Source organism: Megascapheus bottae, chromosome 6 (assembly GCF_031878675.1).
Source record: "Megascapheus bottae isolate mThoBot1 chromosome 6, mThoBot2.hap1, whole genome shotgun sequence".
Taxonomy (NCBI): Eukaryota; Metazoa; Chordata; class Mammalia; order Rodentia; family Geomyidae; genus Megascapheus; species Megascapheus bottae.
In genome coordinates, this window is record NC_143514.1 from 67,703,880 (window position 1) to 67,728,887 (window position 25,008).

Consider the following 25,008-nt stretch of genomic DNA (forward strand, 5'->3'; position numbering starts at 1 on the left):
CTGCTCCATCCCCTGCTCAAGGGCAGCCAGAACTTCTCATACCACTGCTGTGAGGCCTCAGCCTGTGGGTTCCAGTTTCGAATTCATTTCCACATTCTCAGGGCCATCTTTACCTGTGGTAATAAGAGGGAGACAGAGCACCACCTCCCAAGGCCGAGTTTCTGGCAGATGCTCCCCAGGGGATGGCAGCAGTGGTGGAGAGGTACTTAACACTGCACCCAAATGACAAAAGTTACGTTTAATTTACAATGTAATAAAGGTTACAGGTAAAAAGCTACACATAAAGCGTGAAAAGGCCTATTACACAAATGTACAAATCTCTGTACAAAGCTCCTCCCTTTGTCTCCTGTGTTAGCCAGTGCTGCTACTGCAGCTTTGAGTGAGCAGAGCACTCAGCCCGGGGTGGGGGGGGAAGAGCCTCCAAACCAACTGCTAAAAGTCCTCTAAGAGAAACCAGTTCCTTACAAAGTAAAATCTTTTCCTTTTAAATTTGATCTGCCCCAACCCGTCACAGCCTTTAAAAACTGCCTTCCTAGCACACTCAAATAAGAGCAAAATAATGCCTTAGAGAGTAGAGGACAGCACTCTGGAATTAAATTTAAAAAAAAAAAAAAAAAAAGGCAAGTGGAGTGCTTCAGGTTGGACAAGAAAAACAGGTAAAGGTCAAACAATACTGTAGGTTAAAAAAGCCTAAACCTGTGCCAGGGCACTGGTCACAGATGAAGGGAAATCAAAATGTTCTTACTCCAACAGAAAGGACAAAAGAGAAAAGCCTAACTATTGGACCTCAAAACCACTGACCCAAGAAAACACTTTTGAGTTTAAACCTTAGCTTAACTGATCAACCTGAAATCCGTGGCAACTCCTTTGCTACCTGGGACCTGAGAGGCCACGTCACCTCCCCAGGCCCGGACTCCATCTGTGGCATGTGACTCCACACAAGAATCACGCTAGGGAGGAGAGGAGGGGTAGAAGAGCCAGGGCAGGCTGCTTAGAAGCACCCATGAAACCTCTGTCTATAGGACAGCGTTCTCAGGACAGGTGTTTGTGGGCTAGAGCAGCCCCCGCCCCCCCGCAGGCTCAGAATTACATGGTTTAGGACCCAGGAGACATTCAAAGACGATACTGCACACATGGACATTTTCCTCCCTAGTTCATTAGTTCTGTCACCCTTCCACCCCCTGCCCACCCAATCCCACGCTTCTCCATTACCACAACTATCAAATTAGTAAGGAAGGGGTGGGCTTCTTGCCCGGCCATGCCTCTTTTGCATATTTCTTCTTTTTGGGTTCGTTTACAGCTTCAGGATTATAGACGGCAGGGTTTGGTGTGGGGTTCATGTTCACTGCTGATGGCACAACAGGAGTCAAGTCCACGTCAGGGGCAAGATTTGGGTAGGGCATGGGCAAGCCACCGATGAGCGCTGTCCCGTGGATTCCGTGTGGCTGGGAGCCGGCTTCACTGTGCGTGGGGGGCAAGCCCCCATAGAGTCCTCCGCTGAAGGCAAAGTTCTGCATGCGCCGGCTGCCTGACTCCTCCAGGCCCAGGGTGCCGTGGCCCTCGACCCGCTTCTTCTGTGGTTTTCATGAGGGGATAAAAGAAGAGGGGAGTTAGGAAGTGAAAGCACTACACAAGTTTGGTTTTGTACTCAGACCCAGGAACACGGCCTTCTGGCCTGTTCGCGTTTCCAGACTCCAGTGCATGCTCCTGAAATCTTAGGGTTTAACAGACCTCCCACTAGTCATCTCACACCTTGGTTCTCAGTAGCACCTCACTGCAACGCTTTCACCATCCGATACCAAATGAGACATTTTTCATCTATCTAATTTAAATGACTAGTCTTGGAAGTGGTGCTATGGCTCAAAGTGGTAGAGCTCTACCCTTGAGCAGAAGAGCTCAGTAACAGCACCCAGGCCCAGAGTTCAAGCCCCAGACTGACCAAAAATTAAAAATAAAAAAAAAATTAATAATGCTGCGTATCGATGGCTCATGCCATCTCAGGAGGCTGAGATCTGAGGATCGGGATTCAAAGCCAGCCCAGGCTTGAAAGTCTTTGAGACTCTTATCTCCAATTAATCACCAGAAAACTGAAAGTGGCACTGTGGCTCAAGGGGTAGGATGGTAGCCTACCCCTGGCTGAAGAGCTCAGGGACAGTGCCCAGGCCCAGAGTTCAAGCTACATGACCAACAAAAAATAAAGAGTGAGGTTTTTTTTTTGTTTTTTGGTTTTTTTTTTGCTATTCCTGAGCTTGAGCTCAGAGCCTGGGCACTGTCCTTGGACTTTCTCAAGGCTAGAGCTCTACCACTTGAGCCTCAGCACCACTTCTGGCTTTTTTCTATATATGTGGTATTGAGGAATTGAACCTTGGTCTTTATGTATAGTAGGCAAACACTCTTACAACTAGGCCAAACTCCCAGCCCCAATAAGAGTGAGTTCTGAAGCTTGCCATTAATTCCAGATAGGATACAACTCCACTTACATTCAAGTTACCAAAAACAGCCAACTTGCTCCTACAGGACACATAAAGCTTAAAAAAAAGCCCAAGGACAGTGCTCAGGGCCTGAGCACAAGCAGGGGAGTGGCAAAAAAAAAAGAAAAAAAAGTGCTCAAGGCCATTTATTACTCAAATCTGCATGCATGCATGCATGTATGTATGCACACATCACTAAAACAAAAAACCCAAATACAAAATATATATTTAATGTTGCTCATTGATTATTTTACGTACATCAAACCACTAGAGAACTAATGTAAAATACAAATAGCTATTGACTTTATATTTTAATGACAATAGAACATTACAAAAGTAAGAATAAAGAGAGATAAAGAGCTCAAAGTTAAATGTGTCAGGAATATAATGGAGTACTGCAGAAAAAAAAATTTTGTTTTACTTTGTATTTATTTGCTTCTCTTTTTATGGTACTAGGGAATGACCCTCATCTGAGCTATGGGCCTCAGCCCTTCCTCCTTTCTTCCCCCCCCCCCCCCATTACTGGGGCTTCAACTCAGGTCCTGGATGCTGTCCCTTAGTTTTTTCATTCAAGGTTAGTACTCTGACACTTGAGCCATAGCTCCACTTCTGGCCTTTTGGTGGTTAACTGGAGGTAAGAATCTCATGGAAGGGGGTGGGGGGGGAGGGTAACGGGTACCAAGACATGTGAAAAGGTATCAATGTATGTGAATTAATGCACCTTCTATCTGGCAAATATTATGTAACCCTTTTATTAATTACAATAAAAAATTAAAAAAAAAAAAAAAAAAGAATCTCATGGACTTTCCTGCCTGGGCTGTCTTCAAACCACAGTTCTCAGATCATGAGTATTAGGGTTATAGATGAGAGCCACTAGTGCATGGCTTTTCTTTTCTTTTCCTGGTGGTGGGGCTTGAACTGTGGGCCTGGGTGCTGTTCCTGAGCTCTTTAGCTCAAGGCTAGTGTTCTACCATTTGAGCCACAGTGTCACTTCTGGTTTTCTGGCAGCTAACTGGAGATACAAGTATCACAGATTTCATGCCTGGGCTGGCTTTGAACCTCAATCCTCAGATCTCAGCCTCCTGAGTAGCTAGGATTACAGGTGTGAGCTACCAGCATCCAGCTTTCTTTTCTTTTTTTCCTTCCTGTCCTGGGTCTTGATGGGCCGGGGCACTGTCCTTGGACACTTTTTGTTCAAGGCACTCTGCCATTTGAGCCACAGCACCACTTCTGGCTTTATCTGTGTATGCGGTACCAAGGAATTGAACCCAGGGCTTCATGCACACTAAGAGAGCACTCTATCACTAGGCCACACTTGCAGCTCCTCTTACTTTCTTGTACCGCATCAAAATTAATGAAAGCGTCTCTTGGCTCGAGACTCCTTTACGATTAAAACAAATGAGCAGGAACTCTGATATATGTTGTCAATTTGGACTGTCATAGATGAGTTCCACACCTGCAGATTAAATCAACTAAGAGCTGAAAATACTTGAGGAAAAAATAGTACCGATCTTCATTAATTTATTTTTTCACCTGAAACTCTTCTGTGATACTCCAGGATTCTCTACACAGAGGAAGGTAAAAGTGTTGCTACAAAGTAAAAAGTGGTAGAGGAGCACAAACTATGTTTCAGAGTGCAACATATTGTAGTATTTCTCTGCACAGCACAGTGTCTTCTTTCTTTTATGTGTAGTGCCGGAGCAAAGCAAGGCCTTGCTACACAGTCTACCACAGAGCCTCAGATTATGTTAAATACTGTTAAAGTGTGTTTCTTACCTTTACTGGAACCACTGCTGTTTGCACCATGTTCCGGAAGCGACCCACTGAGGGATCCACATCCTCTGCAGAAAGAGAGGAGGGTACAGGTTGGGTTGGCACTCTAATGGGAGGGATAAGGGCAGTGGGCTCACTACAACGACTTGTTTAAAAAGAAAAACACAAAGCTGGACACTGGTGGTGGTTGTAGGTTCAATCCCCAGGAGTGAAAATAAATAAAACCAAAACATTCTAGAGCAACCTGTGGAAGCTCTTACTCACACTTAAGCCACACCTTTATTTCTTTTTGCTGGTTCTTTTGGTTCAATGGAGGTAAGAGTCTCTCAGGACTTTGCTGCCCAGATGGGCTTTGAACCACAGTCCTCAGATCTCAGCCTTCGGAGTACTAGGATTACAGGTGTCAGTCACCAACACCAGGCATACCTCATCAGAAAATGATCTTGTAGCCATTAGAACAAATGGATGGCCCAGAGCGTGGCTATATACTAGCTTGCACCAAGCACTGGGCTCGATTCTGCAGTACCACATATACTGAAAAAGCAGGAAGTGGTGCTTATGGTTCAAATAGTAGAGCGCTAGCCTTGAGAAAGCCCAAAGACAGTGCCCAGGCCCTGAGTTCAAACCTCAGGACTGGCAAAGAACAAATGGAACTATCTCTTTCAGAGGAATGTATCAATTCTTCTAAATCTAAGCTAAGGATCTACTACTTCTTTTTCTTTGAGCCAAAACTTGGTAACCTGTGACTCTAATTGTGGTTCATTCCATGCTGGCCACAGAGCTGGGTTTCCTCTTCTCCCCTGATACATGTGTCTCCAATATTCCCAGCATTCAAGGGACTACATTCCACAGCTCTGAGCATCCTCCCTCTCCTCTACCCCATAATAGACTATACAATACATCTGGGGGAATTATGGTCTAGCACCCAGCTGTAATCTTTTCATTTTTCCTTTTTTTTTTTTTTGCTGGTCCTGGACTTGAACTCTGGGCCTAGGTGTTGTCCTTGAGCTCTTCAGCTCAAGGCTACTGCCCTACCCTTGAGCTACAGCCCTACTTCCCATTTTCTGGTGATTAATCAGAGATGAGAATCTTTCAACTTTGTAGTGCCTGGCTGACTTTGAACCATGATTCTCAGATCTCAGCTTCCTGAGTAGCTAGCATTATAGGTGGGAGCCACTACACTAGGTCTTGAGCCTTTTGCTCAAGGCTAGCACTCTACCATTTGAGCTGCAACACCATGTCCAGCTTTTTGGAGTAGTTTTGAAGATAAGAGTCTCATAGAACTGGCATTGGTGGCTCACTCCTGTAATCCTAGCTACTTAGAAGACTGAGATCTGAAGATCTCAGTTCAAAGCCAGCCCAGGCACTAAAGTCTATGAGACTCTTATCTCCTATTAACCTCCAGGAAACTGGAAATGGGACTGTGGCTCCAGGGGTAGGGCGGCATCCTTGACCTGAAGAGCTCAGAGACAGCTCCCAGGCTGAATTCAAGCCCCATGAGCAACAAAAAAAACTGGGGAGGGGAGTTTGGCCTAGTGGTAGAGTACTTGCCCAGCATGCACGAAGACCCAGGTTCGATTCTTGGTACCACATACATAGAAAAAAGCTGGAAGTGGTGTTGACGTTCAAGTGGTAGAGCTCTAGCCTTGAGAAAGTCCAAGGACAGTGCTTAGGCCCTGAGCTCAAGCCCAGGACTGGCAAAAAAAAAAAAAAAACAAAACAAAAAACAAAAAACCAAACTTTAGGGCTAGGATGTAGCTCAATGGTAAAGCGCTTGCCTAGCAAGTGGGACATCCTGGGTTAGATCCCCAGTACCAAAAAAGAAAAGACTAAATAAAAATTTCAATTCTACCATTACTGTTTAAAACACACATATTTACCACTCAGCAGCATCCATCTACCAGAGCAGTTGAGATGAACAAAAGCTCCTAAATGAATACTGAGTGATGGGAAAACTGACAAACATAGTAGCCTTCCCTATAAACCAATACTCTCATCTTGCTGAGCTGGCATGTGTACTACATGTAAGTGACTTCCTTACAGAAGCAATTCTTCAGTAAATGGTGGCAGAGCTACTAATAACTTTTTAACGATAGTAATGTTGGGCTGGAGGTGTGGCTCAAGAAGTACAATGTCTGCTTAGAAACTGTGGAGGCCCGAGTTCAAAATTCCAGTATCACCAAAACCAACCAACCAACAACTTCCATTAGGATACAGACATACTGGGCAAGCAGAAAAGAAGCAGCCTTATACGATATACTGAATTCTTTAGTTTTTCCTCAAGTACTTTCTTGGCTTTTTCACTCAAAGATGATTGCTACCACTTAAGTCACATTTCCACTTCTGGTTTTTTGCTAGTTAACTATAGGTAAGAGTCACACAAGGGCTGGGAATGTGGTTTAGTGGTAAAGTGCTTGCCTACCATGCATAAAGCCCAGGGTTCAATTCCTTAGTACCACATAAAAAGAAAAAGCTGGAAGTGGCACTGTTAGTCAAGTTGTTAATAATAAATACTAGACTTGAGCATAGAGAATTTCAGGGGTAGAGCCCAGGCCTCGAGTTTCAAGCTCCAGGACTGGCCAAAAAGAGTCAGACATATTTGTCTGCCCAGTCTGGCTTCAATCTGTAAACCTCATATCTCACCATCCTGAGTGGCTAGCATTGTAGGTATGACTCCAGTGACTCCACCTTTCTTCATTCTTTTGTTTCCCACAGAAATCAGGCAATGCTTGAACTGACCTCTTATCTCAATAAAGTTTTTTCTTTTTTTTTTTTTTGGTGGGTCATGGAGCTTGAACTCGGCCTGGGCTCTGTCTCAGCTGAAGGCCATTATCCTACCCTTGAACCAAGCCCCATTTCCCATTTCTAGAGGTTAATGGAGATAAGAGTCTCAGGTCCTTTTGTGCCAGGCTGGCTTTGAACCTTGATCCTCAGATCTTAGCCTCCTGAGTAGCTAGGATTACAGGCGTGAACCCTCACACCTGGCTTTTTCTATGTATATGGTACTGAGTAATCAAACCAGGGTCTAGGTGCATGCCAGGCAAGTACTCTACCACTAGGCCAAATTCCCAGCCTGCTATTTTTTTTTTTTTTTTCCATCTCACCTGGGTTGATGATTTCATCATCCTCACTGAAGGTCACTCGTGAGTTCTTCCTCTTCCTCTTTGGTCTCTGGATGTCCAGATTTCCTTCCTCAATGGTGAGGGTCGAAATCCGCTTGTTGTGGGCAGTGTTGAACTCTGTCAGGTTCTAGGCCAGGAAAAACAATAGTTAGTATACAAGGAGTTTCATGGTGAAGCATTTGTGGCTTACTCTAACCTTCAATGGCAAACAAGACTCCCTGTGCTTTTAGAAAAGATGAATGATGTCCTAAAACCACCAGTACTCAATACTAACAAATATCACTGAAAAAAGGAAAACATCATGAGGAGTGCTACTCAGGAGGAGGTACACTTGTCGCCTGCATAAATACCCTTGAGATTCTTGTTGGTTTTTAGTGAAGGATGACAGATTTTCAAGAAGAGGATTAAAGAAATGTGAGTGTGAAGAAGAACCAGAATTTAAACTAAACAGAATTTTAAAGTAACAATTGAGAGATGAAAAAGGACATAGCCAGGTACTTGTGGCTTACGCCTATGATCCTTGCTACTCAGGAGGCTGAGCTCTGAGGCAATTTGAAGCAAGCCAGGGCAGAAAAAGTCCACAAGACTCTTATCTCCAATAAGCTATTCAAAAAAGGCTAGAAGTGGTGCTGTGGCTCAAGTGGTACAGCACTAGCCTTGAGCACAAAGAAGCTCAGGAATAGTGCCCAAGCCCTGAGTTCAAGCCCCAGGATTGGCAAACAAACAAAAAACATACAACTGACTGCTTCTCCTAAGAGCTTTCTCCTTTAAAATTCTTAAGGACACTGCTGCCAGTGCACTTCATTTTTGGCATTACTATTTCATCACTGCCCTTCCTGCATCTGCCCCAGTTCTGTTCATTAGCATTCATTCATCTATCTTGATAATTAACCTGGCCTTAGCCTTGCTGCCTGTGTCATCCAAGCCACTGGATTTCTTCCAACCTGCAATGCAGTTTGAGATGTTATAACATTTCAGAATGAAGCCCCAGAGAGAACCTAACACATTGAACTAAAACAACATGGAAGGGCCAGGAATTTGGCCTCAGGTAGAGTGCTTGCCTAGCATGCATAAACACCTGGGTTCCATGCCTCAGTTCCACATACATAGAAAAGCCAGAAATGGTGCTGTGGCTCAAGTAGTAGAGACCTAGCCTTAAGAAAGCCCGGAGGTTCAAAGGCATCCCAAAGGCATCCGACACTAAAGAATGTGAAACTCTTATCTCCAATTAATCTCTAGAAGATGGCAAATAGGGCTGTGGCTCCAGGGCTATGGCAGTAGCTTTGAGTTGAAGAGCTCAGGACCTCAGGGATTCCAGAGCCAAAAGCAGTCTTGTTTTCTTATCAGACTCTTGGGCTATTTGGACAGTATCAAAGAAGCTTGATAAATGGATGAAAAATATCAATTTTGTTAAGCCAGTGGTTTTTGGTTTTGGGCTTTTTTTTTTCTTTCTTTTTTTGCCAGTCCTAGGCCTTGAGCTCAAGGCCTAAGCACTGTCCTTGGGCTCTCTCAAGGCTAGAACTCTACCACTTGAGCCACAACACCACTTCTGGCTTTTTTCTGTGTATGTGATACTGAGGAATCGAACCTGGGCCTTCATGCATGCTAGGCAAACACTCTACCACTAGGCGAAACTCCTGGCCCCAAGCGAGTGCTGCTCAAAAGAACTTTTTTTTTTTGGCCAGTCCTGGGCTTGGGCTCAAGGCCTGAGCACTGTCCTTGGGTTTTTCTCAAAGCTAGCACTCTACCTGAACCACAGCACCACTTCCAGCTTTTTTCTATATATGTGGTAACAAGGAATTGAACCCAGGTCTTCGAGCATGCTAGGCAAGCATTCTACCACTACGCCAAACTCCCAGCCCTCAGAAGAACTTTCTATGGTGATAGAAATATAGTGGTTCCAGGGTACTGAATGTGGTTTGATTCCTAGACTTCTGGTAGATACCAAAACCTACAAATGCTTTAAGTACTTCAAATAAAACACATATAACCTAGGTATATTCTCCTATTTTTGAAATCATTTCCAGATTACTAGTAGTAATATAATGCAAATGCTGTAACCCCCCCAAAAAAACCCACCTTATACTGTATTGTTAAGAGTGATATACATATGTACTTGTTCTGCACATATACCATTTTTCTCCCTCACTGAAAATCTTCAATTTGCTTTTAGTTGAATCTGAATACAGAACCTGTAGACAGACTTGCCTATATTCTCAACACGGTATCCACATGTGGCTACTGAATACTTCAAATGTGCTTATAGGCTACTTCATTGGACAGCATAACTCTTAAGCTGTCACAAAGGTATGAAAATATAAGCCCAGGATCCCTAGGAAGGTCTCTGGTGGCAGGGAGACTCAGCCACAGTTGAAAATATCATACCATCAGGGGCTTATTAATGGGCTCTTTTAAGAGAAGCTCCTGCTGCTAAGTCACTGGACTTCACGCTACATAAAACAGCTAAATACTGGCAGAACCAGGGTTCCAAAGACAAAACCATGCGACATGGAATTACATCAAGCTCTGTTTCCTCTTCTGGAAGCCCCAGTAAGCCCTTGAGTTCATCATCCTCTCCACCCATCTTCTCATCTCCTTTCACAGCTGATGGCAATGTCTGAGGCTTCTCCCGCAGCGTGTATGCTCTTGTGGAGGCGCCAAACGAGACTGTAGAATCGATGGGGATTTGCTGAGGTTTGTGAGGTTCCAGCCGAATGTGACCTAAGAAAGTGCCATGTGCTGGGAATTTTCAAATCAGAAATGTAAGAGAAAAAAGAAAAAACAAAAACGAAGTTTGAATTTTAGAAAGGATAGATCATCTTTGACTCTCACATTGTTAGCTCCTCCCAGAACCACTAATGCTTGTTTTTTGTTTTGTTTTGCCAGTCCTGGGGCTTAAACTCAGGATCTGAGCACTGTCCTTGGGCTTTTCCAAGGCTAGTGCTCTACCTCTTGAGACATCACAACACTTCTGGCCTTTTCTATATATGTGGCACGGAGAAATCGAACCTGGGTCTTTGGACGTGTAAGGCAACACTCCTGCTCCGCCTCCCCACTTTTTTGGTCAGTCCTAGGACTTGAACTCTGAGCCTGGGCGTTGCCCCTAAGCGCTTCAGCTCAAGGCCACTGCCCCAACACTTGAGCCACAGTGGCACTTCCAGTTTTCTGGTCATTAACTGGAGATAAGAGTCTCACAGACTTTAGTGCCAGGGCTGGCTATGAACCGTGATTCTCGGATCTCAGCCTCCTGAGTAGCTTGAATCACAGGTGTGAGCCATTGCACCCAGCTCTTATTAGTTTTAAAGTCATAAAAAAAAAATGACACTCAAAAAAAAAAAAAAAAAGACACTCAAGAGGCCAGGAATTTGGCTTAGTTATAGAGTAATTGCCTTGCATGTATGAAAACCTGGGTTCAGTTCCTCAGTACCACATACATAGAAAAAGCCAGAAGTGGTGTTGTGGCTCAAGTGGGAGAGCTCTAGTCTTGAGAAAGAACAAGGACAGTGCCCAGGCCTTGAGTTCAAGCCCCAGGACTCGGGCGGGGGCGGGGGAGAGAGACTGTTTAGAAAACCAATTTGTGTGTGAGAAACAGTATTGATGACTGAACCTAGAATCATGCTGTGCATGTTAGGCAAGAGATCTATCCTGGCGCTACAATCCCAGCCCCTTGTTTTTAAACAGCCTGTCACTATGCAGCTCAAGCTGGTCTAGAACTGGGTATGCAGCCCAGGATGGCTTCAACCTTAAAATCACCCTGCCTTCAATTCCCAAATACTAGAATTACTAATATATAGAAACATGCCCAGCAGAAAACAAGTTGTACTGATAAAAATGGCACAGAAACTTGACTCTCTTTAGATTTCTTCCTTCCTATTTTTCCTGCTCACAGCTAGCACTCTACCATATCACCCACATCTTGGTCCAGTTTTCGATAATTGGAGATTCAGTCTGTGGGACTTTTATGACTGAGCTGGCTTCAAATCATGACCCATAGATTTCAGCCTCCTTCAGACAGGAGCCACAAGCACTCAAACTCTTTAGTTGCATGAAGATATATGGTTTATACATCTTCAGACTCGTTCCTCCCTCCCCAAAACAAATACCACTGTCTTTTCTCCGCAGTCAAATAGGCTTGGTCACATGCTGTATCTAGAGGAATGGTTCTAATCCAGCCAAAGCCATGCAACCCAAGACAAGAGATGAGCATGACACCCTCTTCCAGCCCCAACCAGAGTACCAGGAAATTTGCTAACTTGTATCTTATGTTTTCCCAGGTCAAGAAAGGAACTTGAGGGCTGGGAGTTTGGTCTACTGGTAAAGTGCTTACCTAGTATGCACAAAGACCTCACTTGATTCCTGGGTACCAAACACACAGAAAAAGCCAGAAGTGCTGGGTGAGGTGGCTCACACTTGTAATCCTAGCTACCCAGGAGGCTGAGATCTCAGGATCACAGTTCAAAGCCAGCCCAGGCACTAAAAATTATGAGACTCTTATCTCCAACTAATCACTAGAAAAATGGGAAGTGGGGCTATAGCTCAGGGGTAGGGCAGTAGCCTTGAGATGAAGAGCTCAGGGACAGTGCTCAGGCTGACTTCAAGCCTCATGACCCACCAAAAAAAAAAAAAAAAAGATGATGATAAAGAAAACGCCAGAAGTGGTGCTGTGGCTTAAATGGGAGAGCTTTAGCCTTGAGAAAGCCCAAGGACAGTGCTCAGGCCCTGAGCAGAAGCCCCAGGACTGGCAAAAAAAAAAAAAGAAAAAAAGAAAAGAGTCTGGGACCGTGGCTCACATCTGCAATCCTAGCTACTCAGGAGGCTAAGATCTGAGGATCAAGGTTCAAAACCAGCCCAGGCACAAAAGGACCTGAGACTCTCTATTTCCAATTAACCTCTAGAAAACGGAAATGGGGCTTGGCTCTTGGGTAGGGTGATAGCCTTAAGCTGAAGAGCTCAGGGACAGCACCCAGGCCTACTTCAAGCCCCATGATCCACAAATATGAAGGAACTTGATCAATACAGGAACAATGTCAATGACAAAACAAGCCAAAATCTTACTAGAGATTCTATTTTTTTTTCTCATTTTGCATGTTATAGAATAGAAAGGAAAGATCAGATAAGTACTTGAAGAGCAGGCTCATCAGATCACTGATACAGACTGAGGAGGTAAGTATGCCTGTGTATATAGTGGGGGTGGGGTAGAGAGCAGCGGTCACAAGCTCAGGACACAGAACTTTTGACATTCTGAATTTATACATGGGCAAAATAGACAAACTTCATGAAATTAAAATCGATATAATCCCCAGTTAAAGCAAGATGAAGCTGGGATAAAGAACTTCCTGTATGTAAGTATTACTGAAGGTTTCAACATTATTGTTTTACTACATGAGAGAAACTAGTCATGGCTTCTGCTTTAAGTAGGCCTCAGTCTCTTATGGTCCTTACCACACTAGAGCATTAATACTTCCTAATTCGTGGATAACATTTTTGCTCTCTATACCCACTGTGCTTCCTGCAGAATCGTGTTTATCAAAATGTTCTTTTGGGGGCCAGGAGTGTGGCCTAGTGGTAGAGTGCTTACCTAGCATGCACGAAGACTGGGGTTCGATTCCTCGGTACCACATACACTGAAAAAAGCCAGAAGTGGTGCTGTAGCTCAAATGGTAGAGCCCTACCCTTGAGGAATGCCCAAGGAGAGTGCTCAGGCCCTGAGTCCAAGCCTCAGGACTGGGAAAAAAAAATGTTCTTCTGTCATTAATACTGTCACCAACTACTCGAGAAAGAGAAGAAATCACAGAAATAGCAAAAAGCTAATTTATTTATTTATTTATTTATTTATTTATTTATTGCCAGTCCTGGGCTTGAGCTCAGGGCCTGAGCACTGTCCTTGGACTTTCTTAAGGCTAGAGCTCTACCACTTGAGGCTCAGCACCACTTCCGGCTTTTTTCTATATGTGGTACCGAGGAATCGAACCCAGGTCTTCATGCATGCTAGGCAAGCACTTTAACCACTAGGCCAAACTCCCAGCCGCAAAAAGCTAATTTAAACAAAATAAACTTTTTCATGGATGAGCAATAGAACCTGTTTTCCAAAGTAAGAACCCTAACAATATTTTTATACTGCCCACATGGAAAACTGGCATGTGAAATGGGAGGGAAATACTTACTACTGTTGAGATCTATCAGGAAAACTCTCTTCAGATGCTTGTGGTAGACCAGAGCAGCATGGACTCGAGAGCAAGACTGGTGGTCAATGGTAAAGTCACACAAATCAGGGTTTCTCCCAAATAAGTAATATTTCTTCTCATCAATAATCAGTTTCTAAATAAATATTAAATTAAATATTGTTTAAATCTTATTGCAACAGAGTTACCAAAAACTTTCAACTAAAGAAATATAAAAACTTTTTTTTGGTCAGTCGTGGGACTAGAATTCTGGGCCTAAGTGCTATCCCTGAACTCTTCAGCTAAAAGTTAGTGCTCTATCACTTGAGCCACAGCATCACTTCCAGTTTTCTGCTGGTTAATTGGAGGTAAAAGTCCCTGGGACTTGAACTGGGAGTTTGGTCTGGTGGTAGAGTGCTTACCTAGCATTCATGAAGATCTGGGTTCGATTCCTTGGTATTACATACACAGAAAAAAGGCACAAGAGCCAGAATGACAGAAGTAGTGCTGTGGCTCAAGTGGCAGAGCTCTAGCCTTGAGAAAACCCAATGGCAGTGCTCAGGCCCTGAGCCTAAGCCCAGGACTGGGAGGAAAAAAAAAAAGTCTCATGGACTTTTTAGTGCCAGTGCTGGCTTTGACCCTCGATCTTCAGATCACAGCCTCCTGAGCAGCTAGGATTACAGGCTGGAGACACCAGTGCCTAGCAAGTATATAATCTTAAGTAGATAAAATTTCTTGCCCAGGAGAAAAAAAAGAATCCCAGCTCTTTTTTTTTTTTTTTGCCAGTCCTGGGCTTCGGCTCAGGGCCTGAGCACTGTCCTTGGACTTTCTCAAGGCTAGAGCTCTACCACTTGAGCCTCAGCACCACTTCTGGCTTTTTTCTATGTATGTGGTACAGAGGAATCGAACTCGGGTCTTCATGCATGCTAGGCAAGCACTTCAACCACTAGGCCAAACTCCCGGTCCGTCCCAGCTCTTTTTTTTTTTTTTTGCCAGTCCTTGAGCTCAGAGCCTGAGCATTGTCCTTGGACTTTCTCAAGGCTAGAGCTCTACCAATTGAGCCTTGCCATCACTTCTGGCTTTTTTCTATGTATGTGGTACTGAGGAATCGAACCCAGGTCTTCGTGCATGCTAGGCACACTACCATTAGGCCAAACTCCCAGTCCCCCAGCTACTGTTTTTGTAAATTAATTCTAAGGCATTAAGAAAAAAAAAATCAGTTCAGGGGTTGCTTTTTTTTTTCTGGGTGGGTGATGGAGCTTGAACTGGGCCTGGGCGCTATCCCAGGGCTCTTTAGCTCAAGGCTACCACCCTACCCTTGAGCCAAACTCCCCTTCTCGTTTTCTAGAGGTTAACTGGAGATAAGAGTCTCAGGTCCTTTGGTGCCTGGGCTGGCTTTGAACCTTGATCCTCAGGTCTCAGTTTCTTGAGTAGCTAGGATTACAGGCGTTAGCACATCTGGCAGTTCAGGAGTTTTTGGTACTGAAGAATGGTCCCATACTTTTTCCTGTATCATGCTCCTAAGCAATCTTTTCTTTTTATATGTTGTCTATTAACAGTTAAGAAGTCAGTATTTTCTCTTTGGGCTAAAAGAGTGCATTCTGGCCCACTAGTTCACCTACTGGCTGAGCATGAATCAACTCTGTTATCACAAGCCACCAACATCATTTTGAATGATAAGTCTAGCTAATATCCTAGCTCCTTTTTTCTTTTTTTTTGGGGGGGGGGCGGGGGGGTGTCAGTTGTTGGACTTGAACTCTGAGGCCTGGGCAGTTTCCCTGAGCTCTTCAGCTCAGGGCTACTGGCCTACCCCTTGAGCCACAGCACTACTTCTGGTTTTTTGGTGGTCAATTGGAGAGTCTCATGGACTTTTTAATGCCCAGGCTGGCTTTGAACCAAAATCCTGAGATCTCAGCCTCCTGAGTAACTAGGATTACAGGCGTGAGCCACCCCACCTGGCTCCTAGCTCCTCCTTTATGGCAAATTTTTCAGGTCTGGGAAGAGAGGAGGAGAGGATTAATACTCACGGAAGGACTATTCATGCTAGCTACTTTCTTTTTTTGGGGGGGGAGTGGAGGTGGTTATGGGACTTGAACTCTGGGCCTGGGCATTGTCCCCGAGCTCTTCAGCTCAAGGCTAGCATCCTATCCCCTGAGCTACAGTACTACATCCGGTTTTCTGGTGGTTAACTGAAGATAAGAATCTCATGGACTTTCGTGCCTAGGCTGGCTTTGAACCAAGATCCTCAGATCAGCCTCCTTAGTAGCTAGGATCAGACGTGAGCCACTGTGCCCGATAATGCTTGGTATTTTAAACACAACCTCATCCAATTCCTAAAAACAATTTTGTGAAGCAATTATTACTTCCAGTGTTAAAGAGGTAAGAGAGATAAGCTGGGCTCCATCTGGCTTACACCTGTAAGTCTTAACTACTCAGGAGGCTGAAATCTGAAGGCTATAGTTTAAAACCAGCCAAGGAAGAAAAGCCTGTGAGAATCTTATCTCCAATTAACCATCAAAAAGCTGGAAGTAGAGCTATATAATTCAAGTAGTAGCTGATAGCAAAAAAAAAAAAAAAAAAAAAAAAAAAATTAAGGAACCGTGCCCAGACCCTGAGTTCAAACTCCATTACTAGCACAACATAAAATAAAAGAGGATAGAGATTACTGATTTAAACTGCTAATATTTTAAGCACTATGGGTCTGGAAATTCAAAGTGAAGAGCTCCACAATGATTTCAGTTACCATTATTAGTGGTGTGGTAATCTAGTTTGGCTACCTACTAAACCTCATTTGAATACGCTGCCTTTTTCCTTGGAAAGGAAGAAGCTCTGTAACACACATTTCACACTCTACATCCCTGAGAAGCGAGCTAAGACATATTTACTTTCAAGGCTGAGCAGGAGGTATATGTTAAAGTAATGAATATTTTAAGGAGTAAGTACTGTGGGTCATAACCTTAAAATTTTTCCTTTCCTTTTCTAAAAAATGTAATTTTATTGCTATTATTAAGGTATTGCACAGAGGAGTTACCATTCATAAGTCAAATAATGAGTACATTTCTATTTTTGGACAATATAACCTTTCCTTCATTTTCCCTGTTTTCCTTTCCTATCTGTGCCCACAAGTCACAGAGTTCATTTTCCACATATTGTACTTTTTTTTTTTTTTTTGCCAGTCCTGGGCTTTGAACTTAGGGCCCTTCAGCACTGTCCTTGGGCTTTCTCAAGACCAGAGCTCTACCACTTTAGCCTCAGGACCACTTCTGGCTTTTTTCTATGTATGTGGGTGGTATCAAGGAATTGAACCCAGGTCTTTGTAGGCAAGCACTCTACCAGTAGGCCAAACTCCTGGCCCCTGTACTTTTTCTTTTTAAAATTACTTCTCTAGTTTCTTTCAAGCTAGCCTATGTATGTTATTCAGGAAGACCTAGCATCAGTGTCCACCTGCTAGGCAGCAGAGCTTGCTCCAGGGACATGCTACTCCAGCGTGTGAAAATTAAACAGCCCGACAGTGGAATGCTATGGTCATTCTCTGTGTGCTTGGACATAACCTTTAAGATTTAGGTTAAAAATTCAACATTATGGGCCTGGGAGAATGGCCTAGAAGTAGAGTGCTTGCCTCGCATGAAAAAAGCCCTGGGTTTGATTCCTCGGTACCACATACACAGAAAAAGCTGGAAGTGGTGCTGTGGCTCAAATGGTATAGCACTAGCCTTGAAGAAAGTTCAAAGACAGTGCCCAGGCCCTTAGTTCAAGCCCCAGGACTAATCAAAAAAGAAAGACATTATGAAGGGATGACACTGATCAAGGTGTACTATATTCACAAACTGCTTTGTTAAATGGCAACTCCTTTGTACAACTACTTAAAAATAATAAAAATTTAAAAAGTATGACATTACAAACATGATGTGGTGGCACATGGCTATAATCCCAGTATTCAGGAGGCTGAGGCAGAAGGCTCATAAATTCAAGACCAGTTTGCAAGCCAGGACCCAGGGGCTCATGCCTGTATTCATGCCTAGATACTCAAGAGGCTGGGCTCTGAGGATCACAGTTTGAAATCAGCCAGCAAATTTAAAGCCTTTTTATCTCCAATTAACTATCAAAAAAACCGAAACTAGAAACTAGAGAAGTAATTTAAAAGAAAAGCACAGGGGAGTTTGGCCTAGTGGTAGATTGCTTACCAAGCATGCACAAAGACCCAGGTTTGGTTCCTCAGTACCACATACATAGAAAAAGCTGGAAGTGGCACTGTGGCTCAAGTGGTAGAATGCTAGCGTTGAGAAAGCCCAAGGGCACTGCTCAGGCCCTGAATTCAAGGCCGAGACTGGCAAAAAAAAAAAAAAAAAAAAGTTTGAAGATGTGGCTCAAATGGTAGAATACCATCTTTGAGCAGAAAAAGTTGAACACAAACACACACATACACACAACCAACTTGGGAAACCTAGTAAGATCCTATTACCTTTCTTCCAAAAAAAAAAGGATACTGTTTTACAATCAAAGGGGAGTCTTGGAATGATGCTGCATTTTTCACTCACATTTACATGTACAATTATGTTCTCACAAACTTAAAATGTGCTTACAACAGTTCTCACAGTGCATCACAGAAATAAGTAAGACCTTCAGTTCGACTGTGTGTGTGTGTGTGTCCAGTCCTGGGGCTTGAAGTCAGGGCCTGGGCACTGTCCCTGAGTTTCTGGTTCAAGGCTAGCACTCTACCACTTGGGCCACAGTGCTACTTCTGGCTTTTTCTGTTAATGTGGTGTTGAGGAGTTGAACCCAGGGCTTTGTGCATGCTGGGCAAACACTCTACCACTAAGACACATTCCCAGCTTCAGTTCTTGTGTTCTTAAATAATGAGAAATTTCTATGGCTCTACGGCATCACAGACATACCAGTGAATGAAGGATTTGTTTTTGGTGAGAAGACTATGGAATTTTAATGAAAAATAGTACATGCAATACACTGGTCATTCTATGGTCATTAAAGTCGTAACTTCTTAAGGAAGTAGCTATGTCTATTTAAATTGTGCCTATGAGTTATAACTCAGAGTGTGTCTCTACACTCTGGGCTTAACAGACTCATGGCTTGTTTTAATATTGCACTTCTTCTACCCAGCTATCACCACATATCACAAGCCTTGGACACAAGGCTACGATATAGATAGCTCGGTGAGTATCAAGTGCTGATGAAGTCTAAATCCTAAAAAAACAAAACAAAACAAAAACTCTACTGGGCTGGGAATATATCTTAGTAGTAGAGCACTTGCCTAGCATGCATGAAGCCCTGGGTTTGATCTTCACCATTGGAAGAACAAATACATAAACACAAACACACATCTCAGGCTTATTCCCTTTAAGAACAGTAGGACTGCAGCCGGGCACTGGGGCTCAGGAGGCTGAGATCTGAGGACTGCAGTTCAAAGCCTGCCTTGGCACTAAAAACCATGAGACTCTCTTTTTTTTTTTTTGCCAGTCCTAGGCTTGAGCTCAGGGCCTGAGCACTGTCCTTGGACTTTCTCAAGGCTAGAGCTCTACCACTTGAGCCTCAGCACCACTTCTGGCTTTTTTCTATATATGTGGTACCGAGGAATCGAACCCGGGTCTTCATGCATGCTAGGCAAGCACTTTAACCACTAGGCCAAACTCCTGGCCTCAACCATGAGACTCTTATCTCCAATTAACCACCAGAAAACCGGATAGCAGCCTTGAGCTAAAGAGCTCAAGGACAGCAGCTAGGCCCAGAGTTCAAGTCCCACAATTGAGCCCCCCCACACCAAAAAATAAGGATTGTAACTTGACAGTGATGTGGCAACTCATATGTAAGAGTACTGACAGAGAATGTTATCAGCAAATGGAAAAAGTGGAGTACGAGGCCCTGAATTCAAGCTCTAGTACACATGCATGCACACATGCACGCACGCATGGGATACTGATTAAGTGTGCTTTGAAAATATAAAATTATTTCACAAAATAGATTTCTACATGTCTTCAAGCTTTATGCTATTCTGTATGGCAACAAAAACCTTACTTGCTTTATAGACACTTTTAGTTAAATTATTTCCTTGAATACTATTGATATTTTTGAATATAAGAATTTGCTGGGTGCCTTTGGTTGACATCTGTAATCCTAGTTACTAAGCAAGCAGAAATCCATAGGCTTGCAGTATGAAGCCACCCTATACAGAAATCCCTAAGACTCCACCAAATTAACCAGCAAAAAACAACCTGGAGGTGTGGTTCAAGTAATATAATGCAAAGAGAGCGAGTAAACTGAGCAAGGATAAGACTGAGTTCAAATCCAAGTAATCAAATCACCCCTGACAAAGGAGCTCTGAATGACAGGCTGAATCTCCTTCCTCTTCCTCTCCCCCTCCCCCTCTCCTTCCTCTCTCTCTCCCTCTCCCTCTCTTTGCTGTCGGTTGTGGGACTTAAACTCTAGGAGGGTGTTATCCCTGAGCTCTTCAGCTCAAGGCTACCACCCTACCCCTTCAGCCACAGCACCACTTCCTCAGATATACTTTCATACTTTGCAACATACTGGTTATCACAGCATTCTAAATGTGACAATTATACATTTACAAAACATCCTTCAGAGATCACTAAGTCTTAGCATTTAACTCACTAGTATAGTTCTTACCTAGTATATATGAAGGCCCAGGTTCAGTTTCCAGCAACACATACATATACATACACACACACACACACACACACACACACACACACACACACACACACGCAAATTCACTAGCTTTTCAAACTAGTAACCATAGATTTATAATTTCATTATATACACCAAATAAAAAGAACTGCCCTGGGCCAGGAGCTTGACCTAGTGGCAGCATGTTCGCTTAGCACGCATGAAGCCCTGGGTTCGATTCTCCGGAACCACACACACAGAAAAGCCAGAAGTGGCACTATGGCTCAAGTGGCAAAATGCTAGCCTTGAGCAAAAAGTTTCCACGCCCTGAGTTCAAGCCCCAGGACTGTGAAAAACCACCACCACCAACAACAAAAAAAACAACTGCCGGGAGTTTGGCCTAGTGGTAGAGTGCTTGCCTAGCATGCACGAAGACCCGGGTTCAATTCCTCGGTACCCCACATACATAGCAAAAAGCCGGAAGTGGTGCTGAGGCTCAAGTGGTAGAGTGCTAGCCTTGAGAAAGTCCAAGGACAGTGCTCAAGCCCTGAGCTCAAGCCCAGGACTGGCAAAAAAAAAAAAAAAACAAAAAAACAAAAACCAACTGCCCTCAATAATGGAGACTTGAACTAGTGGGTTTAATCTTCATTTCATGTGATCTAACAATGAAGACATTAAAAATCAGACACAATTTGATAGTTAACCAAAACTCATGTTGTCTTGACATTCTATATGGTATACAGTTTAGAGCTTTCTCAAGGCTACAGCTCTACCACTTGAGCCACAGTACCATTTCTGGCTTTTCCTATGTATGTGGAATTGAGGAACAAACCCAGGTCTTCTTGCATGCTAGGCAAGCACTCTACCACTAGGCCAAATTCCCAGCCTTGAAACTTTATTTCACAGCACTCCCCTCACTGTAGTTATGTTTTTTTTTTTTTTTTTTTGCCAGTCCAGGGCTTGGGCTCAGGGCCTGAGCACTGTCCTTGGACTTTCTCAAGGCTAGAGCTCTACCACTTGAGCCTCAGCACCACTTCCGGCTTTTTTCTATATATGTGGTACCGAGGAATCGAACCCGGGTCTTCGTGCATGCTAGGCAAGCACTTTAACCACTAGGCCAAACTCCCGGCCCCTTATGTAATGTTTTGTGTGTGTATTCCCATTGGTTATTTTGAATGATTTTTAGTACTATCTCACTTTCCTTTTTGAGCAAGTTAGTTAAGTTTATCGCTTCCCCCCCCCCCCCCCATCATTCATGGGGCTTTAACTCTGGGCCTAGGCACTGTCCCTCAGCTCTTCAGCTCAAGGCTAGGGCTCTACAACTTTGAACCACAGTGCCACTTTCCTGTTTTCTGGTCGTTAACTAGAGATAAGAATCTCACTGACTTTTGTGCCCAGCTGGCTTTGAACCCTGATCCTCACATCTCAGCCTCCTGAGTTCTAGGATTACAACTGAGCCATCAGCACCAGACTTATCATACTTCTTGGGGATAGCTAAACCTGAATCTTATAAAAAAAACAACTTTCAAGCTTAATTCAATCAATATCTTCATTTTCTTCTTCAGTTGTTGTATACCTTGTTCATTCCACACAATTCCAGGTACTCAGAGAAGAGCAATTCACCAAATTAGAGGGCTTCCGTTTGACTAATAAGGGCCATACGCCCATGACCTATTAAAATTGTTCATTTGCAAGGTGAGAGAAAAAAAAAAAGTGGAGTGTCTGTAGTATATGAGCTTTGTTTAAATGTGTTATATCATCATGAGCTTTTAATAGGAAAACTCAGGATGACCAAAAGTAGCATTGCCAGAAAACAAAGCACAGGAGAGGAGGTGGAAAAGTGAGTCACTGGCAAAAATCTTTAGAATGGGGAGGGGGGAGGAGAAGATAAGACATTTATTTCCATACCTCAATCAATTTGTCTCCTTTGACTACATCCAGATGTAAGCCAGGTGGGGGTTTGCCTGCCCTGCAAAATTAGAGTGAAAAAAAGCACTTTCAGGATGGGTTCATAAATGTTATTTACAAACTTTGTCTCATTCAACATCACTGCTCTTCTATCAGCCTATAATTAGTTCGCGTGCAAGCAGAAACATCCATCTACTTCACTGTTATAGTTCCTGTCTACACTGACACTTCCCAAGTGATTCAACTGCTCTAAAAAAGAGATTTCACTGTATCAGAATTTAGAGCAGCACCAAAGAGACCTATATTTTAACACTGGATAGTCACGTTAAAGATAAAACAGCAGAGAGTCTAAGTACTATAGTTAGGATAGGCCCATCACCTGGAGTTTCCTCGTACCTTAATATCACAGAAAGTCAGAATAAGTTAGCTGTTTTGGGTTCATCAAGATTAGTCCCAGCTGGGTGCTGATGGCTGTAATTCTATCTACTCTGGAGGCTGAGAACTGAGTAGTTCAAAGCCAGCAAGAAAATCCATGGGTCTCTTTTCTTCAGTTAATGACCAAAAAGGCAGGACAGGTGGCTCAAGTGGTAAAACACTAACGGACAGTGCCACAAAAAAGAAAAACAAAGCAAAAGTCTCATTACAAAATAAGAAGATATTGATCTGAGCGCTGAGATGAAATCTGAGTGTACAAGGAGGAATGAGGACAACTCAAAAATCATGCCCATGAAACAAAACACTCAATAAATATAGAAAGCATGTTAACTTTTTCTGTGTGTGTGAAACAGTCTTAGGGCTGTGTCTGAGCTTCTTTTGCTCACTTGTGGCTCAAGTGAGCTACAGCATCACTTTTGGCTTTTTCTGAGTACTTGGAGATAAAGAGTCTCTGTCCCTTTCCAGCCCAGGCTTGCTTCAAACTTTGATCCTCAGATTTCAGCCTCCTGAGTGGCTAAGATTATGGGTGTGAACGACGGGCATCTGGCTGGAAGTATGTTACTCCAGCAGTATAATTAAGCAAGCTTCTTTCTGCACTTCACCAGACTGTGTTACTTAACACAATGCTTGCTATCTACCAGATTCTGAGGGGAAAAATAGGTGATCCCAAGGAGTCTTCCAGTTATATTTGATGTGCTGTCCCAGAGACCAAATGGATAGAGAAGTTGGAAACCAAAGCAAATGGAGATGATAAAAGTGAAGGAAATCCAGAAAACTGCCACACACACATACACACATTCACTTGCTTCCTTTGCTCATCTGAACTTTCCAGAGCTCCTACATTTGCACAGGAGAAATGTATCTAATCTATCTAATGGAAGATGCAACATCATCTCAACAATGAACGATGCTCAAACCATTTTATGGCAGTAGTTTAACGGACAGTCAACGTTGGACAAAAGCCCAGTTTTGTCTGGGAAATAGAAAAAGGAGTTACATCTAAGATGCATTTCGGAATTCCTGTGTGATCGCCTCAGGCCTAGGAACTGGGCATACACAGATACCTGTGCGCTTGCAGAGTTCAACATGGGGGGAGGAAAAGTAACATGTTAACGATACACTGTAATGAGCTACGGGAGAAAAAGCTCCAACTCGGATGCGTCTCGTTGGCAGAGCAACACATTTATTCATCTGTTTACTCAGAAGACTGAAATTAGCCCACCAATTCCTAAGAACTTTACAAGGACGAAAAGGGTTTCACGCCAGCAATCCTTGCAAATCTTTTGTGGAGAGCTTTGTGCTGGGCACTGAGAACAAGGGGTCAGCTCGGCGCCATCCCTGTCCTCAGGGATGCTCCCTGAGGTGGGAGGGGGAGGGGACGGGCTGCAGCTCGACACGAGGAGGGGCGCAGGGCTCCGAGGCGGGCCGGGCCGCGGGGGGCCGGGTGCAGCGGCCCCGGAGCTCCGGGCGCTCGGGCAGGAGTTGAGGGTTAAGTTAGGGGCCACGGTTTGGGGGCATCCCGATGAGGGGCCGGACGCCCACAGGACTGTTAAAATGAGCTCCCCGGAGCCCCCCCAACCCGTGATTCTGGAGTAATCCTGGGCCCGGACTCCAGGCTCCGGTTCCTCCACACGTCGCCCGGCCCCGCACGGGGGACAGTTTTCCCTCAGTCATTCAGGGTCTCTGAGCCGTACGTTTAGGCACGGAAAGAGAAGCCGCCCTTCTGGCTCAGGTTAGCTCCAGCCGGGCCACTCCGTGCCCGGCAGCCGCGCCACTCACCAGGTCGGGCAGTCGAACAGCGGGAGGCTAGAGCCGGAGTTCGCGGCTGCCGCCATCTTGCGTCTCCCCCTCCCATTTGGCGGGCCCGAAGCACGCCGGGAAACTGGGAGACTGGGAGGGAAGAGGGGGTATCCCAGCAGCCTGTGCGCACGCACGCGCGCAGGCGCAAGCGCGCGCACGCACGCACGCACGCACGTCCGTACGTCTGTGGGGCGGTCCTTCGAGCGGGGCCCGTTTTTGAAGTCTGCGCCGGCTTCCGTGGGCTGGTGAAAAGTTGGGTCTTTCCGGGAGGCAGGTGAGGGAGGAAAAGGGCCCGAAACGACTGTCTCCCCTTCCCTCCTCCTGCGAAAAAACGGCCTCGCCCCCAGGCTTGCGCCGGCATCCTGTCAGCCGTCCGTCCTCAAGCCAGGGGAAAGCCAGAGGGCGTGGCCGTCCCTCAGTCTGATTGTTTCCTCTCTCCCCGGCCTTCCACAGGAAGCTAGAGCAGCACTCTTTTTTCTTTTTGCCAGTCCTGGAGCTTGGATTCAGGGCCTCAGCAATGCCCTTGGGCGTTCTCAAGGCCAGGCTCTTCCACTTGAGCCATAGCACCATTTCCTGCTTTTTCTATGTATGTGGAACTGAGGAACCGAACCCGCGTGTTCGTCCATGCCAGGCCAAACTCCCGGCCACAGCATTGTCTTGGACTCAGGGCCTGAGCACTGTCCTTGGGGCTTTCCTCAA

The 25,008-nt window shown here is 44.5% G+C and overlaps 1 protein-coding gene and 1 non-coding gene across 3 annotated transcripts; both read right to left on the reverse strand.

Annotated features, from left to right (window-relative positions):
• Positions 1-223: 223 nt before the first annotated feature.
• Ppp1r8 (protein phosphatase 1 regulatory subunit 8) lies at positions 224-24,396 on the reverse strand. Of its 2 annotated transcripts, XM_090335462.1 has the most exons (7): positions 24,289-24,396; positions 22,075-22,135; positions 13,531-13,684; positions 9,885-10,105; positions 7,349-7,493; positions 4,248-4,312; positions 224-1,574 (listed from the first exon to the last, which is right to left on the reverse strand). In XM_090335462.1, exons 1-7 carry the CDS (start codon positions 24,342-24,344, stop codon positions 1,221-1,223), a joined length of 1,056 nt encoding a protein of 351 aa, XP_090191588.1. In that variant the 5' UTR covers positions 24,345-24,396; the 3' UTR covers positions 224-1,220. The 2 variants fall into 2 exon arrangements, with proteins under 2 accessions (XP_090191588.1, XP_090191589.1); XM_090335463.1 differs by lacking the exons at positions 13,531-13,684; positions 24,289-24,396 and having other exon boundaries at positions 22,075-22,123.
• LOC150062245 (small Cajal body-specific RNA 1) lies at positions 18,552-18,715 on the reverse strand. The gene has a single exon (XR_016536060.1).
• Positions 24,397-25,008: the final 612 nt, after the last annotated feature.